Source organism: Hakea prostrata, chromosome 8 (assembly GCF_041222555.1).
Source record: "Hakea prostrata isolate BN-2017 chromosome 8, UWA_Hpros_2, whole genome shotgun sequence".
In the NCBI taxonomy this organism is placed as follows: domain Eukaryota; kingdom Viridiplantae; phylum Streptophyta; class Magnoliopsida; order Proteales; family Proteaceae; genus Hakea; species Hakea prostrata.
In genome coordinates, this window is record NC_142607.1 from 10,020,336 (window position 1) to 10,041,128 (window position 20,793).

Here is a 20,793-nt window from a genome sequence, read left to right on the forward strand (position 1 = left end):
GTTGATGATTTAGTTTTTGGGTCCAAAGATCCTTAGTTGATTATTTAGTTTTTAGGACCCTTAGTTGCTTAATTGGTTTTTTAATTTCAGGATGTCAAACAATCACAACTTCTTGAAGTGGTTCCAATTAAAATAAAAAACATCTAACCTTGATTGTTACCTCCATCTGCAAATCTTAGTTAAATAGATTCTCAGCTCTTTACCCCCAAAAAGAAATTAAAATAAAAAATAAAAATCTCAGCTATTAGGTCCACGGCCCACCCAATGCTATTTGGGCTTAACTTGTTGAGCAGTATATTGATAGTTTTTTACCATTTGAAAAGATAAAAGAGAAAATATTTCACTAATTTATATTGGTATGATAATTTTATCTGAATCTCAACTTAGTAAATTTTATTTTTTGGATCCCTTAAGAATATGCCAAAGTTTTGCGTTGCTTTTCTGATGAAGATTTCTGATTTTAGATCGACTAATACAATTTCTTTTTGCATTTAAGTAATACTTGTAACGTATGATCTATTAATTGAAATATTGACATCGTGCTAGTATAGATTCATGCAATGCCATTTTTTTTTATTCTATGATTTTAACTCATTGTATTCAATTTCATTGTAAAGAATCCTACTGTTAATTATTTCCCAAACAAAAATAATGACCACTTCTATTATTTTTAAAATACTCCATCAACAATTGTTCATTCGTTGCCCCAGTTACAATTCAACAATTCATTCGTTGCCCTAGCTTGATTCCTATTCCACAAGAATTGCAACTTGATCCTTGTTAATAAACCACCATAAGCCATTCAAAGAAATAGTTACTAATATTAATCCATTGGTTTTGTACAACAAATAACTTAAATCTTAATTCCTCGACTAGCTTTGTAATGGGCGGAGCCGCATTGCGGCCATCCCCCACCTCCTGAAAAAAAAATTCACAATTTGTTTCTACTTTTTAAAATTTTCTCTATCCATATGTAAGATATTAGCACTCACCCCTTCCCAATTTTTTGAAAAATTTTCCATTCCCTTTCTGAAATTTTTAAATTTTCCCTCCAATCCTCTTTTCATGTGTAAGAAATGAGTACTTGAGCCCTTGATTGGAGAAAATTTTTAACGATAAGTTCATCGATAGAAATTTCATTGTATTCAGTGTGAAGTACCATTTACTTGGCTCCTTTTGATGTTAAATCTAGCTCCGTCCCTTAATTTTGTATAGTGAAGTGATAAAAATCTATGTTTATTATGAATTACCAAATATCACAACATTATGATTTTTTTTCTTCTTGTTTTCCATATGATGATATCTTGTACTCAATTTACAATCAAGCCACATTTTCTTCTACTTTTCTCATGTTATATGTAATACCCCAATTGGTCATGCTATAATTGTAGGATTTAATGTGTGCAGAAAAAGGAATGGAGAAAAAAAAAAGAGGAGGAAGAAAAGGAAGATGTTGATGATGACCTTCAGTGTTTAGACTAGGCGTTACAATTCATTTCCTCAAGGTAGTTTATTTTTAGTTTATTTTTTCTCAGTAGCTGTGATAATTGCATGATCTTTTCTAATTTTGTTAGATATGCATGAATTTTGTTTGCATAGTTACTACTGAAGCACTACAAGTTTCTAAAGGGATGATCAACAATCACTGTTGGAGTGGATGGTGTCTTAGATTTGATGATAGTTGAGGTGTAGAACTCCAAAGGTGGGTGTTTGACAATGGTTGCATTCAATATTAGTTAAGCACTTAGAACTCATTTGGAAGTGGCTGCATGCAACCACTCTTTAGATCTATATAATTTGCCACCTAATTAATGCTATCTACGATTCATTTGATTGTGGTTGAAGCCATTTGTATGATCTCTTACTGTTGAGTGTTTTTGTTTTTACGTTCTTTATTTTTATTTTTTCTTGCAGAAAAAGTTCGGATGTATTAAGGAAATAAAAATAAATTAAATGTTAAATACATTCATCTCTAGTAGATACCTAGCTTTCAAACCTGAAACTAAGCATACACATCACATCTTTCTCCATCTCCTAATTATTGATGCACGTCAGGCTTGTATTTGCTCAGTTGATTGACTCTTTATTGTATATTTGGCAAAATGATCCGCCATTGAGTTTAGTCTCTATAAAAATAAGTATCGTCCATTCTATTATATGCAAGAAAGGCTTTAAGCATGTACGCCACAGGTGTATCATATACCATGGAAGCCTCCTCTTGGCAGTTAGAGATACCACCGCAAGCGAGTCTGTTTTCATCTGTATGTTTTGCATGTTTAGGTACCTGAGGATATGAAAACTACTTTGTGTGAAATAGATGAGTTACTCTTTGTTAGAATGAGTTTTTTTATTTGATAAAGATGACCCTCTGTTGTTTCATTTATTGTCCTTGCTTGTTGTATTTTTCATTTATTTTTATTTTTTTATTATTTTCATTATAGGCTTCTCTTTTTCTTACCCCCACCCCATCGCAAACAATATAATCAGTTTAGGTGGACCTGCTATCCCTTGTTTGGCTTTGCGTGGTTGTAATCAAATGCATCATTGAGCTTACCATTTAAATCTCTGATTTACAACAATCCATGCTTTGTTCTCAATAGCCATGATAATTGAATGATTTATTTTTACTTTGATATATAAACAGGAAGATGTTTTCCGGGGTGATATATTACTCTCTAGAAGTACAGGTTTCCGAAGGAGGTGATCAAGCGAACAATGTTAAGAGTGAATGGCGTCTTGGTGTTTATGATATATAGTTGAGGTGTAGCTTTAATTTTAAGAGGTTGTTGTTTGATGTTGGCTACTCAACAATAATAAGCATCTCACAATTAATTAGTGCATGACATTTGGAGTTTAAAAATCATTTAGCAGTGGCTGCATGCAGCTCACTCTTGAGATCTATTTGTTACTCATTAATGCCGTAATTCACTTGATTGTGGTTGAAGCCATTCATATGATCTCTTGTTGAAGTTTTTTGCTTTAACTTTTTGCAGTCCTCTCTAGTGTTTTTTGTATTAGTTTGTCAATCTCTTTTATTTGCTTATTCTTATTTAGTTCTGTTGAGAGTCCTGTTGGAACTCTTCTTCTTGATGAATCCTCAGATAGTTTCTGTGATGTGCTGGATTTCACTCAAACATCCCCATGGGAGAACAAACCTGGTTAACTAGTTTAATTGGGTTCTGGACGCTCAACCTACTTCCTTTTTGTACTCTTTTCCCAACTTGTGACAAATTCCTAGTGGGCCTGCTGTTGTTTAATCATTCTGAAGAAGATATCAGAAAAGAGTTCCACTGAAATTAATGGTTGCTCAACTGGATGCTGAAATCTGCAATTGTCTTACACTCAAATCTCAGCTACAACGAATCCTGTTATAGATGATTATATTGCAACCATCATGTTGAAGAACCAATTGGACAATTGTCACTCTCCTTAGTCCTTATTCAATGAGAGAAGATCCGAACTGGGTTTCAATTGGACAATGTCAGGCTGCTATCAAATCTCAGAGTGCTGTATTTAAGGAAACACTTCCAAAATGATAACCATTTTAGTTGTAAGGTGAAACGGTCTTTATAACTTCTCGTATGGGTGGAAAAAAATCAACATGAATTCTCAGCAAGGGCTCTTGAGAGATTTCGGGCTATGATTATTGGAAAATATATGACTTCCTATAAAGCACCTCAATACTGATGCTATAGATTTCCAGCAATATAAAATTATCAGTTTTCTTTTGAGGTCTAAGGAAATCACTAATCGATATTTTTTTTAATGAATCCATACATTTCTTGGGTTTCTAAAATGAGATGCTGATTCAATCTCATACATTTTTTTTTTTTTGAATTAGCTAATTTCTGACTACTCAATTCGATAGACAGATCCCCTGAGATATTGGGGGAAAATGAAGATTTCAATGATGACAAACTGATTGGACTAGATCTATGAAGAACCACAAGGAAGGAAGGAATGAATGAAAAACCGAAGTAGTCCTTGGGTTTAAAAGTGGAGAACTCCATATATTGCTAAAGCTGAAGCGAAGGCTATAGCCCAGGAGCGAGCTTCTGGAAAGAAACTATCTTTAATTTGAGTATTGCTTCCGTTGAACTTGATAAACATTAGTACGTACTTTGATTCCTTTTCTTTGATTTATTTTCTCTACAGTATTTGGACTCTTGTAATCATTTTTGATTAATTATTCGAACTTGTTATTGCTTATGTTTATTATTACTTGCATTTATTATTGTTGATGATAAGACCATGGATCTTGTGACGGATAGCACCCACGGGTTGTCGGGCGGGACCGATACCGGCGGGTGGAGTGTGATAGTTTGCACCTTCAAGAGTAGGGTGGGTTATAAAAAATTGACATGTCCACTGATACTTCAACTGGAAGATCGTCCATTAGGATTGATGCTCCCCCAATCTCATCAACTTAGTTCACAATAGCACTTGGGGACAAGTTTCCACTTCCATCCTGTTTGATGTACAGCACTAGTCAAAGGCAATTCAAATGAAACCCTAATTCAAGATTACATCTTTCGATCATTTTCAGAAAACGAAGAGATGGAAATTAATGGTTATTTAATTGTTTTCCCCTTTGAAGCCCATTTGGGTTCAACCTTGGTGGATTCAAATACTCTCAAAAGTGAAGAAGTGATCTTGGAGAGGCAAGGTAGATACTTTGTTTACAGTGAGGCATGGGGGGAACCTTGAAAGTGCAAACAATGAAGCTAGGCTCGATTTAATCAACAGTGATGCCCCTAAGGGCCAAGCCAGGACTTACAGAGAGAGAGATTGGAAGGTGAAGAAACGGAAGTACAGAGATGTAGAAGGCAAAACATTTCGTGAGAGAGGACGCACTGCGTCCAAACTTTTCTTTTTTTTTTGGGTTTGCCAACCGATGGTTCGACTCTCGTCGCACACCTGGCTGTGGTGGGTAAGTCTCCTAGCGGGGATTTTTTGCATCCACAAGGATTCGATACCGGAACCTTGCTTAAACGAACCAAGCTGCTTACCACTTGGACCAACTCCCGTTGGTATCCAAACTTTTCTTTATAATCAGTAAAAAAATCTTAAAAAATCGCGAGATTTCAATAAAATACAATAAATCACAGATATTTGGTAAAAAAATCGTTTCGATGTTGTTTTTGTATTGATAGCTTCCTAAACAGAAACTCGATGATATTTCGGCGATTTTTACTACCATGCAACCATACCACTTTTCTAAAATGTCAAATACATACATGGCTGAAATTTTTATGGATTCATATGTTTAAGCGTAAAATTACCTTTTTATTTATTCTTCATTTTTATTTTTTATTTTATTAGAACACAAGAAGGCAAATGCAAGATGATATATTTTTATTTTTTTTTAATTAAAATGACTTGAATCAAATTTTAGAAGGCTCAAATGAAAGTTACTCTTAATTATTTTATTTACCTTGTTGGATTTGTTTTGTTAATTTTATAGAACTTTCAACTTGGGATGATGTACTCTTTTTTCTATTTTCCTTTCTATATAAATGAGTATATAGTAATTCAATGGTGAAAACAAAGGTGCACAAATCCAAAGGTTAAACAAGTGTTGAAATAGGACACTTGGTAAGTAGTCAAATCGCAATCCTAACCCTTATTAGTAAAATAATGTATTTCATTAGTTTGTCATTGATTGAAATATTGTCCAAATGAACCTAATTCATTTCAAATTATTAAAAAGTCAACTCTATTTATTTTTCTACACCTTCTCCCTCCCTTTGGGTTTATCGACCCCTAGTCGCAAAGATTTCTTTTTTTCATTAAAACACTATATAAGTGATTTGATGATGATAAAAAATATTATCTTTCCATGTCATTCTAAAAAATATTATCTTTCCATATCATTCGTGGTTTAATTATGGCGGTTCTGATTTACTAAAAAATATAATCTTTCCATGTCATTCATTGCTTAATTATGACATTAGATGCCAGTCTAGAATGTGGTGTTCTGCAAATAAATACACATAGATCAATAAAATTTAGGGGGAGTCAATCTGTTCTTAATCTTAGTGGATCTCCAGTCCAACTGTGCCTTCTTAATCAATCAACATTGGAAGAACAATGTTCCAAGAGTATCTTCTTTCTGCTTATGGAACCCAATTTTATTTTCCCATTTTCACATAAACTTAACCTCATGAATTATTGATATGAAACATATACTTTCGAGTTGTTAATAAAATTATCAGTGACTACTCAGTATGTATTCCAAATTAATTCTTCAAGAGTGTTATAGGGTTTGATTTTTCTCTTATAAAAAGAGGCAAGTCAGTCAAGGACACTTGGATCATGTTGCCCTAAGAGGGATAGAATGAATCATTATATTACTCTCAGATTATGCAGAGAAGCAGGAAGGTGTTAGAGCATCAGCAGATGCTAAACGCTGGTTCAGACAAGCCGATAAAGTTCTATCCGAGGCCAACAACTTACTAGGTGAGTACGAGAAGCAGCAAATAGCATGTTTGGAAATCTGGTCATCCTTCGTGGAACGCTATCGGCTGAGCAAAAGTGCATTGAGACTCAGGCAACGTGCAGATAACTTGAACAACGAAGATCCAATAGGCGGTTGGACTGCAGTGGCTTCTACCTCACAGCCGAAAGGGAAGAAGAATGTCGTTTCTAGGGAGGATCAAACAACAAGAGAGTCACTCGAGGATGAGATCGTCGGACGTGTGTTGGACGATCGGTATGTTGTCGTTGGGTTGTATGGAATGGGAGGAATCAGGAAGACGACACTCCTACAACACATCTACAACCACTTCAAAAACACCGCTGAGCCCTTCCGCCACGTCATATTCACCACCGTGTCGGCTACACCGAATTTCCAAGAAATGCGAAAACAAATTGCCAAAGGCTTTGGGTTGAGAAATTGCACTAATGACGAAGATACTAAGGAAAAACTTGGTTTTTCCATACAAACAGGCAAGTATTTGCTAATATTGGATGACATGTGGGAGTCCCCAGTTGCTCTTAACGAAATCTGCATTCCAACACCAACGAAGAAGAACGGTTGTAAGATATTAGTGGCAGCTCGAACGTTACCAGTGATCATAGGGTTTATGATCCCCTTTCAAAGAAAGGAGTCTATGTGTACAATTCGAGTGGATGATGGCCTATCATCTGATGAAGCGTGGAATCTTTTCGAGGAGAAAGTCGGGCACTCTTTGTTTGCTTCCAAGCCCGGAATTAAATCCATTGCCCAGAAGATCGTTAGAATATGCGATGGATTACCTTTGGCTATCATCATTGTTGGTGCCACAATGTCAACAAGGAAAACCCAAGGAGAGTGGAAAGATGCTTTATGTGAAATGGAACGATTATTTGATTCAAACCTTAGAGGCGTTGTTGGTGCCACAATGTCAACAAGGGAAACCGAAGGAGAGTGGGAAGATGCTTTTTGTGAAATAGAACGATCGTTTGATTCAAACCTTAGAGGCATGGAAGAAAAGGTATTTCCAATTCTTATGTTTAGTTTTGAAAAGTTGAGTCAACATGAAAAATCTCTCTTCTTGTATTGTTGTCTATTTCCTGAGGATAAAATCATTAATAGAAGGGATTTATACAAGTTTGGCATTGGTGAAGAAACCCTATGAGAAACAAAGTTGAAGTTATAATTGGAAATCTTCAAAATTCATCAATGCTTGATGATGCGGGCAGTGGAGATGTTAAAGTGCACGATGTGTTGCGCAAATTTGGTTTGTGGATAAAATCTCCCAAAATCATTGCAAACAAGGCAAGTAGAGTCTTTACCTCAGAATGGGCGGAAGCAACAAAGATTTCATTGTATTCGGGAGAGTATTTACCAAGGTTATCAAATAATTGTCCACATCTGCACACGTTAATGCTCTCGCTCAGAACTTCAACGGACATGCCCCAACCGCACTTCCTGGAGCACATGCCTGCACTTAAGATACTTGATTTGAGCTATTGTATGCAAATAAGAAATTTGCCACCTTCAATATCTCACCTTGTCAACCTCCACTTGTTGAGCTTATATGGGTGTACATCCTTGGAAGAATTACCGCCTGAAATTGGAATGCTAGCTCAGCTCATATCCTTAGACTTGACTGATTGCTACAATTTAAAAGGGCTACCGGTGGAGATGATGGAGCTGAAATTTTTAAGGCATCTTAGTATCCGCTGGACTCAAAGCCTTGAGAGGATACCACCCGGATTTCTCTCTGGATTCCATAAGCTAGAAGAGTTCTCTAACATAGCGAGCCTATGGAAATTGTCTACCAGTGACATAATGGAATTGTGCAAGTTGACTCACTTAACTTGTATCAATGTCGAAATGAGGAAAGTGAAGTTGAATCCACAATCGTTGAAGCCATTAGCTAAATGCTTTACAAGAGATTTAAGAATGTGGAATTGTGATATTGATTCTTCAATTTATTCGAACATTCCAGAAGTCTCTCAAGGGTTGTACAATGAGGCAACCTTCTACTCATGCATAGCGACCTTCTACTCATGCATAGATTTGACACGTGTCCCAACTCATCATGGTTGTACTGCTTTGACAGTGGTACGTTGTCAAGATCTTAAGACATTAGTGATGGTAAAGGAGGAGAAAGTCGATGAGAGAAAAAGTAGTACAATTGCTTTTCAAAACTTAAGATGCCTGACACTTGATGAGCTACATGAATTGGAGACAATCTGTAGTGGAAGGATTCCTCCACAGCAGCCACTTGGCCTTGGATCATCATCATGCTTATTTTCTAATTTGGTGGAATTAACAATAAAAATGTGCCCCAAGCTGAAGGTGCTTTTTACTAGTGGTGTGGCGCCATTGTTACTGAAGTTGAAAGAATTAAGAGTAAATGAATGTTCTCAATTGGAATACCTCATTGTAGTAGATGATGAAGACGACTTGGATTCTATCATCAATGCATTTCCAAGTTTGGAGAGAATAGAATTATGTGAGCTACCAGAATTGACAGCCGTATGCTGCAACAACCATCAACATCTATCAGATTTGATGAAGTGGCCATCTCTCTCTTATGCATTTGTTTATCTTTGTCCTAAGTTGAGGAGACCCCCATTTGGAGGGCAACATGAAAATATATCATTACATGACGAAGACAACAGCTCAGAGATAGAAAGCTACCCTCGAATGAAGAAATTGGTAAGATTTACAAGATTGAATATTTACTTCTGTTTGTTTCTTGTTTTGGTAATTTCTTTCAATTACTTCCCCTTCCTTGAATTTACAATTTTTCTTTTCATGTGTAAGATATTAGTACTCACCCCTTCCCAAATTTTTGAAATTTTCCGCATTCCTTTTCCGAAAATTTGAAAATTTCCCTACAACCCTCTTTTCATGTATAAACTTAACCTGAGCCCATGATTGGAGAAAATTTTTAACGATAAAATTAATCGAAAAAAATTCATTGTATTCAATGTGAAGTACCATTACTTGGTCCCTTTTGATGTTAAATTTAGGCTCCGTCCCTTAATTTTGTATAGTGAATTGATAAAAATCTATACTTATTATGAATAGCCAAAAGGTCACAACATTAGTATTTTTTTCTTGTTTTCCGTATGATGACATCTTGTACTCAATTTACAATCAAGCCACATTTTCTTCTACTTTTCTCGTTATATGTAATACCCTAATCGATCATGGTATAATTGTAGGATTTAATGTGTGCAGGCGAGAATAATTAGAGAGGAGACATTAAAGAAAGACGTTGATGATGACGTTCAGTATTTAGACTAGGCATTCCAATTCATTTCCTCCAAGGTAGGTTTTTTTTTTTCTTTTTTCAGTAGCTGTGATAATTGCATGATCTTTTTTAATTTTGTTAAATATGCCATGAATTTTGTTTGCCAAGTTATTATTCAAGCACTAAAAGTTTCCAAATGAGATGATCAAAAATAGTTGTTGGAGTGGAAAGCGTCTTAGATTTTATAATAGTTGGGGAGTAGAACTCCAGAGGTGAGTGTTTGATAATGGTTGCATTCAATATTAGTTAACCACTACATGACTTTTAGAGTTCTAAGTTCATTTAGCGGTAGCTGCATACAACCACTCTTTATATTTTGCTACCTAATTATGTCACCTATGATTCATTTGATTGTGGTTGAAGTCATTTGTATGATCTCTTATTGTTGAGTGCTAAAAAAATCAGTTGTTTTAAGGAGATAAAAATAATTTACATGTTAAATACATTCATCTCCAGTACGTTGATACCTAACTTTCAAACTAGAATCTAGGTAGACACATTGCACTTCTCTCCATCTCCTGAATTAAGTCAGGCTTGTATTTGCTCAGATAATTGACTTTTTATTGTAGATTTTGCTAAATAATCCGCCATTGAGTTTATTAATTCCTTGTAAAAATGAGTATTTTCTATTTTATCATATCTAAGAAAGGTTTTAAGCATATGCGTCACATGGAAGCATCATCTCGATAGCTAGAGATACCGCTGCAAGCATGTATGTTTCCATCTATATGTTTTGCATGTTTAGCTACTCAAGGAGATGGAAACAATCTTGTGTGGAAATAGATGAGTTACTCTTTGTTGGAATGTTTTAACACATGCAATTTTCTCAATTGATAAAGATGACCCTCAGCGGTTTCATTTGTTGTCTTTGCTTCTTGTATTTTTTTTGGTTATTTTCATTATATGTTTCCGCACCCCGCCCAAAAAATAAATAAATAAATAATATACATCAGTTTAAATTGGTATTGCTATCCCTTGTTTGGTTTAGTGTGGTTGTAATCAAATGCACTACTTAATTAGCATACTATTTAAATCTATGATTTATAATACTCCAAGTTTTGTTCTCGGTAGCCATGATTTATTTTAATTTTGATATAAACAGGAAGATGTTTTTCGGGACGATATATTGGTGCTCAAGAAGTTTTGGTTTCCAAAGGATTGAGGTGGTCATCAACCCATCATTGTTGCTGTTGGAGTGAATGGCGCCTTGGTGTTTATGATATATAGTTGATCAGGTGTGGCTTTAATTTTAAGAGGTTGACTGTTTGATGTTGGATACTCAACAATAATAACCACCTCACAATTAATTAGTGTGTGACATTTGGAGTTTTAAAATCATTTATTGGTAGTGGCTGCATGCAACTCACTCTTAAGATCTATTTTGTAACTTTCTTAATGCCGTAATTCACTTGATTGTGGTTGAAGCCATTTATATGATCTATTGTTTAAGTTTTTCGCTACAACTTTTTGCAGTCCTCTCTAGTATTTTTCATATTAGTTTGTGTATTGTGTGTAATTATTTCAATACAAAATAAGGTTGGGTGGTCCAAATTATTGAAACTAATGGCATACCATCAGTTTTAGTTGAGGCCACTTAAATCCTCTTGGACTACTATGCCCTTTCAAGAATTGAAATGATATTGTAACGTAGTAGGTAATCGAAAATCACTAATATAAAATTTTAATGATTTTTGAAGTAATCTATGAGACAATAAGAACTGAACCCGTTCATTCACTAACAATGGGACTGTGTGCATGGTTGTATCCTTGAATTGGATTGTGTCGAGTTCGCTTCTTATTTGGAGAATTCTGCTTCAAATCTTCCTTTTGAGGTCTTCAATGTGGTTGAAGACATTCGAGCTTTGCTGAGTAATCTAATTAATTCGATGTCCATTAATACGAGTTCCTAGAAATGACAAATGTGTTTATAAACTCTAGCTAGAAAGCCCTTTCCTTAACAAGCAAGCCGATATGGCCAACTTCCAACCCTTGGATACATCTATGTAATTAGGACTTCTTGAGCTTTGCTTGCTCTTTTTAATAATTTACTTTATATCTGAGGGGAAAGAAAAAACAAAAACAAAAACAAAACAAAACAAAACAAACTAAGAATGGGACTGGGAGGCTAAGAATGTCTTTTCATTATAGGGGAAATTGAGCCCTTCCTTTTTTGGGGACCGTGTACTCCACTATCGAGATTTAACCCCCAAGTTAGGAATGTTTCCATCATTCGTTGCAATTGACCATGTCTTGTGGGGTACTTTTCATGTTTCGTTTCAACATAAAAGATTGATAACCCTCTCATTCAATTATTGATACTTCAAAGATGTGGTGGGTTTTTCTTCATTAATGATCGATCATAGAAGTGGATGTGCTTCTAGTGTGGTGATGGCAATTTGTTATATAGAGACAATAAAATTAAGGAGATCATGGTTTCAAATATTCACTCCTACGTACCTCTTCCCTCACCCCAAAAAATAATAATAATAAAAAGAAAATCAGCCGGGCCTATGGGCCCAGCCCTTGTGACTGGCTTGATAATGACCAAAAAGATCATGGAAAACTGATTTTGCTTATATATATATATTTGTTTTTTGAGGTGTTATATGTACGGGACTTTGCCCTTGGCTTCAAGAATGTTGAAATTCTTGACTTTATACTATGAGAAACTGAGCTGACTCCTTAGGATTGTTGAGTGTATTTCTGTTGATCATCTAAATGATAAGATATTTTGATGCCTTTACTATCATTGTTGGATCAAAATATACAAATGAAAATAAAATTGAGAATCTCTATAATCCCTGTTTGGTGTTTGCAGAGTAATGTTGTGGGACATTAGGAAAAGCTAAGAGAAACCAGAACCTCTAAAAGATTTTGATGGACATGTCGATCCTGTATCACTTCTACAAACTGATTCATATAAAATAGTCAGTGGAGGGCCAGAAGATTTCTGCGTTAAGGTTTGGGATAATGATACAGGAATGCAATTGAATTCCTTGGAATGTTGTATGTATCCCTAACGAGTCAAGCTCCGGAATTGGGTGTTCTGCCATTGCCATTGATGGGTCTCGAATGGTTACCGGCAGCTGTGGTGTAGAACCTTGATTAGCATACTTTAGGGACTTTGCGAATGCTACTCATCCAATTAATGCTTCAGATGAGGATGGCATCTTTTCCAGGTTTTGGGAGGTAGAAGTGCACTCTGGTCACTTAAATGATTGACTGGATATTCAGGTTGCAAAGCTCAATATGTGTATTAAACTATAGGGCATCAGTTTAGAGAGATTTTATCTAGTTATTGATATAAAAGTGGAAAGATCTATAAATACTTCTGTATATTGTGACTTACGGGAGGATAATTCTGTAAGTGAATATTTCAGATTGAATTTGAGCATGTTTGTTTTTTTTAAGTTGTTCCTTACTGATATTTTTTTCTTACATAAGATTATTATTGCACAAGTGGTAGGTGTATTTTTTTATCGTTCCAATCCTATAATCTTAGTGTTTAAAAACTAATCATGGAATCTTAGGATGCGGTCATATGTCGGTTATGTTTGATGTTTCTATTTAAATCAGTACATAATAATTCAACGGTAGAAAAAAGGTGCACGCGTCAAAAGGTTAAGAAGTGTTGAAGATAGGACAGACTGAACAGCTGGTAAGTAAGTAGTCAAATCACAATCCTAACCCTTATTAGTGCCAATGATGAGTTAGTAAAGCGGTTAAAAACTCTATCTTTCACGGGGAAGTCTTGGGTTCACACCCATTCGGCGGCATTAATTTGAGGATGTAATCGTGGTGCACGCAAGCTGGCCAGGATGAACCTCATAAAAAAAATGTAAAAAAATAAATAAATAAATAAATTTGGCCAAAAAAAAAAACCCTTATTAGTAAAATAATGTATTCAACTCTAAACAGTAAGTAACGAATCCGGATCATCTCCCCGTCGGGAGAGCACTCATGACTTCCTCACCACAAAAACCAATGGGTCCCACTGGTGAAATTTTTTTCAAAATGTTTTTTTCACCGTGGGCCCCACTGATCTTTGTGGTCAGGAAGCATTGGGACGTCGGGGTCGCTGATCCGGACTCGTAAGTAACGTGACTCATTTAAAAATATTCAAAAGTCATTATTCTGACTCTTAGGTTTAAACTTTTATTTTTTTTACTCGGCTCCCTTCCTCTGGTTTTTATGGACCCTAGTCGTTTAATTTTTTATTTATTAAAATGCTATGGCTGATTGATTTGATGATGATAAAATACATAAAGATAATACAATACAATTTCTTGGGGACCTTATACTCCAACTTTAAATAGAATTCTTTCTGTGTCATTCGTGGTTTAATTACGGTGCTTTCATAGGCTTCACATAAAAAACAATAAACTTCCCGTTCAATTATTGAAATCTTAAAGGGAATTTGTTTATCTAAAAGAAACAAAAGTGAAAGATGGAGCGGTTTTTCCTCTTTGACAATTGATCATTGAAAAGGGACTTTACTTTTATTTATAAAAAAAATAAAAGATGTGATGAATTCTCCCATTCAATTTGATGAATTCTCCCATTCAATTTGAGATGATACTTTAAGGGCTGGCCTATTTGGTTACATGAATCCAGAGATTTCAAATCTCAGAATTCATGAATCTGAGAATTATACCCGTTCAGTTGTAAAAATCTATGGATTCATGAATCTGAGAATTCATGAATCTAGATATTCACATTTTTACACTAAAAACGTGAATCTGTAGATTTATGGGTAAGGGGTGAAATCCAGAGATTTCAAAAAAGCTATACATTTGCATATTCAAAAAAATCACATCGATCAAATAGTTTTTTAGGATGAATACACAAATTTCATTTCACAACCAAACGTCTAATTTTATAAATTATAACTCCATAGATTTGAAATCTCTAGATATTTGAAATATCCAAACTCATGTAACCAAACAAGCCCTAAAGGGGTTTTGTTTACCAGAAGACGAAAAAGTAAAAAGATTTAGTCTGCGTTTGTTTATTGGAATAAAGGAGGGGTGGGAAAAAATAGATTGGAAAAATTCTTGAAAAAAATAAATTATTTTTACTTTTTTTACTTTTCGTAAAAATGTATATTGTTTGGTTGCTTGAGATGAGAAAACGAGAGACAATCTTTCTTAAATCAAAGAAACTTGTCTAGTGAGGTGACAGTTCAATTTTCTCACCCCAAGACTTTATAAAACCCCACAAATTTGGTGGAATTTTATAGAAAAATTTGAAAAAGTAAAAATAGGACCCACCACTATCACTTTTTTACAAAACCCTTTCATTTCCTTTTCTTCTCCTTCTCCCTCACCCCATTACACATGGAATCCACATCTCTTTTTTTTTTGCATCTTTTATTCTCACTCCACCTTTACAAACAAACGTAGCCTTAGTGGATATATATATATTATATATTTTTTTTTCAATTTTTTGATAGAAAAGAAAGAAAGAGATTTAGAAATGCTAATCAGCTTCTACCTTGTATTCATATTTCCGAAAAGGAGAGACACTTTTATGGTCTTTACGCTCAGATTAACGGGGCCATCTATTAGATGGGTTTTGTTTTTCATGAGAAAAAGAAAAAAATAACTCAAAACACATGGGTTTTTGGGTTTGATTACCTTTGTCGCCTATTGGTGCTGATGGTGTGGAGTCTATAGGGCAATTAGTTTCAATTATGGATTAATTAATAGTGTTGAATGAGTTTAATTCCCTTAAAGTACTTTTTTTTTTCTCGGTACAAAGACAGGTTTTAACCTAACTTAAACAAGATTCTCTATCCACCATGAGAATTTCTTCTAATCCAGCTGGAGAATCTGGGAAGAAAGCCCATAGGTGCAAAGGACAAAGTTGCACCCTAGACATCCAGTCAGCGGTTTTTGTTTACTTCTCTGGTGATAAAAAAAAATGAAAATAATATAATATAATTTCTTAGAAATTATATTCCAATTTTAGTTAAGATTCTTTCTGTCATTTGCGGTCTAATTATGGTGATCTGATCTTGGCTTTCGAGGTCCTTTCATGTGGTCTGACATTAAAAATTAAGAAGATAAACTTCCATTTAACTATTAAAATCAAATAGATAAAAGTTAATGATTTTTCTCCCATCGGAGCTTTTTCTTTCTAAAATGTGATGTCATCATATGCTTTTATCTCAGTTTCCACATAAAAAGTTGGAGAAAAAATTGCAAAGTATAAAACACATAACTGCTTATATGGTATCTCCCATTATCTTCTACTTTTACTTTTGTTTCATATAAAAAATCACTGAACCGTGATTTTATTCTTTACGTAAAGTTCCGAGTTCTTCAGACTATAATTTTCGTTTTTGTTTGGTATGAAAAAAAAAAAAAAAAAAAACCACATGCCACATGCCTCATGGGTTTGATTCCCTTTGTCGCCTAGCTAATAGTGCTGATGGGCGATGGCCTCGAGTCCACAGGAGGTTGTTCAGTAATTACTTTCAATTCTGGATTATTTGGAGTCTCTCTATCTATCTGTATTTTCAAGGATCGGGTACTGCAATCCAAACACTCTGAAGTTCTTCTTGCTTGCTTGCTTCCCACAGTCTCTGATCTCTTTCTTTCTTCTTTTCTTCCTGTAAAACACAAACACTCTTTAACAGTGAAGTATGGAAAGTCTCATAAGCGGAATAATAGGATGGATTCCCCAATATGTGATCGAACCTATCAAAGTCAAGGTTTCGGCTCATACGAAATCTTGGGGACAACATTGATGAACTGATTAGGACAACACAGACGCTGGATGGCAGGAGTAAAACTGAACGACAAAAATTGGAATTTGCAAAGAAGCAAGAAGGTGTTGGAGCATCAGCAGATGCAGAACGCTGGTTCAGTCAAGCCGATGAAGCTCTATCCAAGGCCAACCACTTAAGAATTGAGTACGAAGAGCGGCAAAGCAGAGGAAGAGCACTTTCAAACTGGTTCTGCTTCGTGTTACCCTACCAGCTGAGCAAAAATGCATTGAAACTCAAGCAACGTGCAGACAACTTGAACCAAGAAGATCCAAGAGGCGGTTGGACTGCGGTGGCTTCTACCTCACAGCAGGAAGGGAAGAAGAAGAACGTAGTTTCTATTGAGGGCCAAACAACAAGAGAGTCACTCAAGGATCAGATCATTGAAGCGGTGCTGGGCGATAAGTGTCCCTTTGTTGGGTTGTATGGAATGGGAGGAATCGGGAAGACAACACTCTTGAATCACGTCTACAACCACTTCAGAAACACCGAGCAGCACTTCGATTCCGTCATTTTCACTACGCTGTCGGCTACACCAAATTTCCAAGAAATGCGAAAAGAAATTGCACAAGGCTTTGGGTTGAATTGCACCGACGACGACAATGATGTCAAAAAAAAAACTTTCCCGACAAACAGATAAATATCTGTTAATATTGGACGACATGTGGAAGTCGAAGCCGCAAGTTGATCTTTACGAAATTTGCGTTCCAGCTCCAACCAAGGAGAACGGCTGCAAAATAATAATGGCATCTCGATCGTCAAAGGTTATTACAAAGTTCGTGATCGATTTTGCAGGAAGGGATTCTCTTCATGCAATTCCAGTGAATAAGCTACCACCAAATGAAGCATGGGATCTTTTCGTGAAGAAAGTCGGGGAGACTCTGATTCGATCTCAGCCAGGAATAGAAACTCTTGCCCAAGAAATTGTTCAAAAGTGTGATGGATTACCTTTGGCTATAACAGTTGTTGGTGGCACGATGTCAACAAGACAATCAGAAGCTGAATGGAGAGACGCTTCAAGGGAAATGAAACGATTGTCAGAAGCAATTAATCTTGAAGATTTCGAAGAAAAGGTATTTAAACTTCTTATGTTTAGCTTTGAAAACTTGAATCCACTTGAAAAATCCCTCTTCTTGTATTGTTGCCTATTTAATGAGGATGAAATCATTGATAGAAGTGATTTATACAAGTATGGGATTGGTGAAGAAGCCCTATGTGATAGGATGCCAACGCTTGGGGATATGAGAGGCAAAGTTGATGTTCTAATTCGAGATCTTCAAAATTCATCCATGCTTGAAGATGCGGGAAGTAGAGCCGTTAAAGTGCACGATGTGTTGCGTGAATTTGGTTTCTGGATAAAATCTCCCAATATCATTGCAGATGCAACAGATAGAGTCTCAGAATGGTCGAAAGCAACAAAGATATCATTGTATTCTTCTGTAGAGTCTCTACTTCAGTTGTCAGATGATTGTCCACATCTACACACTTTTTTAATGCTCTGTCCTCCCTATAGTGGGCGTTGGCACACTTTGTCATACATACCCCAATTGCACTTCTTGGAGCACATGCATGCACTTAAGATACTTGATTTGAGCTATTCTACGAAAATAAGAAATTTGCCACCTTCAATATCTCACCTTGTCAACCTCCGCTCGTTGAGCTTATGTCACTGTGTATCCCTGGAAGAATTACCGCGTGAAATTGGAATGCTAGCTCAGCTCATATCTTTAGATTTGATTAATTGTTTCAGTTTAAAGGGGCTACCGGTGGAGATGAAGGAGCTGAAAAATTTAAGGCATTTTAATATCAAATCAACAGAAAGCCTTGAGAGGATACCACTCGGACTTCTATCTGGATTGCAGAAGCTAGAGGAGTTCGATAACACATTGAGTGGATGGAAATTGTCTACTAGCGACATGATGGAATTGTGCAAATTGACTCACTTGACTTGTATCGATATCCAAATGAGGAAAGTGAATGTGAATTCACAATTGTTGAAGCCATTAGCTAAATGCTTTATAGGAAATTTAGAAATGTGGAATTGTGATATTGATCCTTCCATTTTTTCGTACTTTCCAAAAGCCAACACTCAAAGGTTGTTACACAAAGAAGTGAAGTTCGACTCATGCACAGGTTTGACACGTGTCCCAACTCATCATGGTTATAGTGATCTGCAAGTGGTAAGTTGTCATGATCTTAAGACATTAGTGATGGTAGAGGAGGAGAAGGTCGATGAGAGAAATAATAATATAATTGCTTTTCAAGACTTAATATGGCTGAAACTTGATGATCTACATGGATTAGAGACAATCTGTAGTGGAAGGATTCCTCCGCAGCAGCCACTTGGCCCTGGATCATCACCATGCTTATTTTCTAATTTGAAATATATCCAAATACAGAGATGCCCCAATCTGAAGGTGCTTTTCACTAGTAGTGTGGCGCCACTACTACTGACGTTGAACGAATTAAAAGTGTATGAATGTTCTCAATTGGAATACCTCATTGTAGTAGATGATGAAGACGACTTGGATTCTATCATCAATGCATTTCCAAGTTTGGAGAAAATAGAATTATCTGAGCTGCCAGAATTGACAGCCATATGCTGCAACAACCATCAACATTTACCGGATTTGATGAAGTGGCCATCTCTCTATCAAGCATTTGTTTATCTTTGTCCTAAGTTGAGGAGACCCCCATTTGGAGGCCAACATGCAAATATATCATTAAATGACAAAGACAAATGCTCAATGATAAAACGTTACCTCTGGAACAAGGAATCGGTAAGAATTACAAGACTGAATTTGCACATTTGTTTATTTATTGTTTTGGTAATTTCTGTTAATTATTTGTCCTCTCTTGAATTTAAGATGCATGAAGTAATGACCATCATCAAGTTCTCTAATATTTTTGTTATATATTGATAAGAATTTCTAGGATCCTTAGTTGATTATTTAGTTTTTAGGACCCTTAGTTGCTTAATTGGTTTTTTAATTTCAGGGTGTCAAACAATCGCAACTTCTTGAAGTGGTTCCAATTAAAATGAAAAATCTAACCTTGACTGTTACCTCCATCTGCAAGTCTTAGTTATCCATCTGCAAGTCTTAGTTAAATAGATTCTCAGCTCTTTACCGAAGAAAAAAAAATCTCAGCTATTAGGCCCACAGCCTTCCCAATGCTATTTGGGCTTAACTTGTTGAATGGTACATCAATAGGTTTTTTACCATTTGAAAAGATAAAAGAGAAAATATTTCACTAATTTATATTGGTAGGATAATTTTATGTGAATCTCAACTTAATAAATTTTATTTTGGATCCCTTAAGAATATGCCAAAGTTTTGCGTTGCTTTTCTGATGAAGATTTCTGATTTTAGATTAATACAATTTCTTTTTGCATTTAAGTAATACTTGTAACGTATGATCTATTGAAATATTGATATCGTGCTAGCATAGATTCATGCAAATATATTTATATTCCTTTCTTCTTAATTTATTCTATGATTTTAATTCATTGTAAGGAATCCTACTGTTAATTATTTCCCAAACAAAAATGACCAACTTCAATTCTATTATTTTCAAAATATTTCATTAGTAATGATTCATTCGTGGCCCCAGTTACAATTCAATTCAACTGATATGCCAATTATTTTACCAGCTTGATTCCTATTCCACAAAGACTTGCAACTCGATCCTTGTTTCCTCCAGAAGCTCTTCATAGGTTTGTTGCCGAAGAAGCTAATAAGGGACGCCTCTTTCACAAGTGTGTTTTATTTATTCTATTCATATAACATAATTATCACTTTGTTACAACAAGAAAAGAAAAAAGAAAAAAGAAAAAATTAACCACATCAAATTCTTGAGTTCTTGCTAACCATGCATTTCAGTTGATAAACCACCACAAGCCATTCAAAGAAATAGTTACTAATATTAATCCGTTGGTTTTGTACAACAAACAACCTGAATCTTAATTCCCCGACTAGCTTTGTCATGGGTGGAGCCACATTGCGGCCATCCCCCACCTCCCAAAAAAAAAATCCAAATTTTTTTTTGAACTTTTTAAAATTTCTCTTTCCATGTGTAAGATATTAGCACTTATCCCTTCCCAATTTTTTGAAAATTTTCCCATTTCCTTTCTAAAATTTTTAAAATTTCCCTCCAACCCTCTTTTCATGTGTAAGAAATGAGTACTTGAGCCCTTGATTGAGAAAATTTTTAACGATAAAGTTAATCGATAGAAAATTCATTGTATTTGTGTGAAGTACCATTACTTGGCCC

General features: G+C 35.4%; 1 protein-coding gene and 1 long non-coding RNA gene across 2 annotated transcripts in view; both read left to right on the top strand.

Annotated features, from left to right (window-relative positions):
- Positions 1 to 20,793, top strand: part of LOC149006774 (uncharacterized) — a 22,720-nt gene continuing 1,927 nt past the window's right edge. The window contains exons 1-2 of the long non-coding RNA XR_016175187.1: positions 1 to 1,505; positions 1,600 to 1,702. This is a non-coding gene — a long non-coding RNA (uncharacterized LOC149006774). The remainder of the gene's footprint in view (positions 1,506 to 1,599; positions 1,703 to 20,793) is intronic.
- LOC149006775 (putative disease resistance protein At5g63020) overlaps positions 16,245 to 20,793 on the top strand; it is a 19,907-nt gene continuing 15,358 nt past the window's right edge. Inside the window, 3 exon segments of the mRNA XM_089166525.1 lie at positions 16,245 to 16,464; positions 16,466 to 17,151; positions 17,153 to 19,301. Coding sequence (XP_089022651.1) covers positions 16,399 to 16,464; positions 16,466 to 17,151; positions 17,153 to 19,301 — 2,901 coding nt within the window. The 5' untranslated portion in view covers positions 16,245 to 16,398.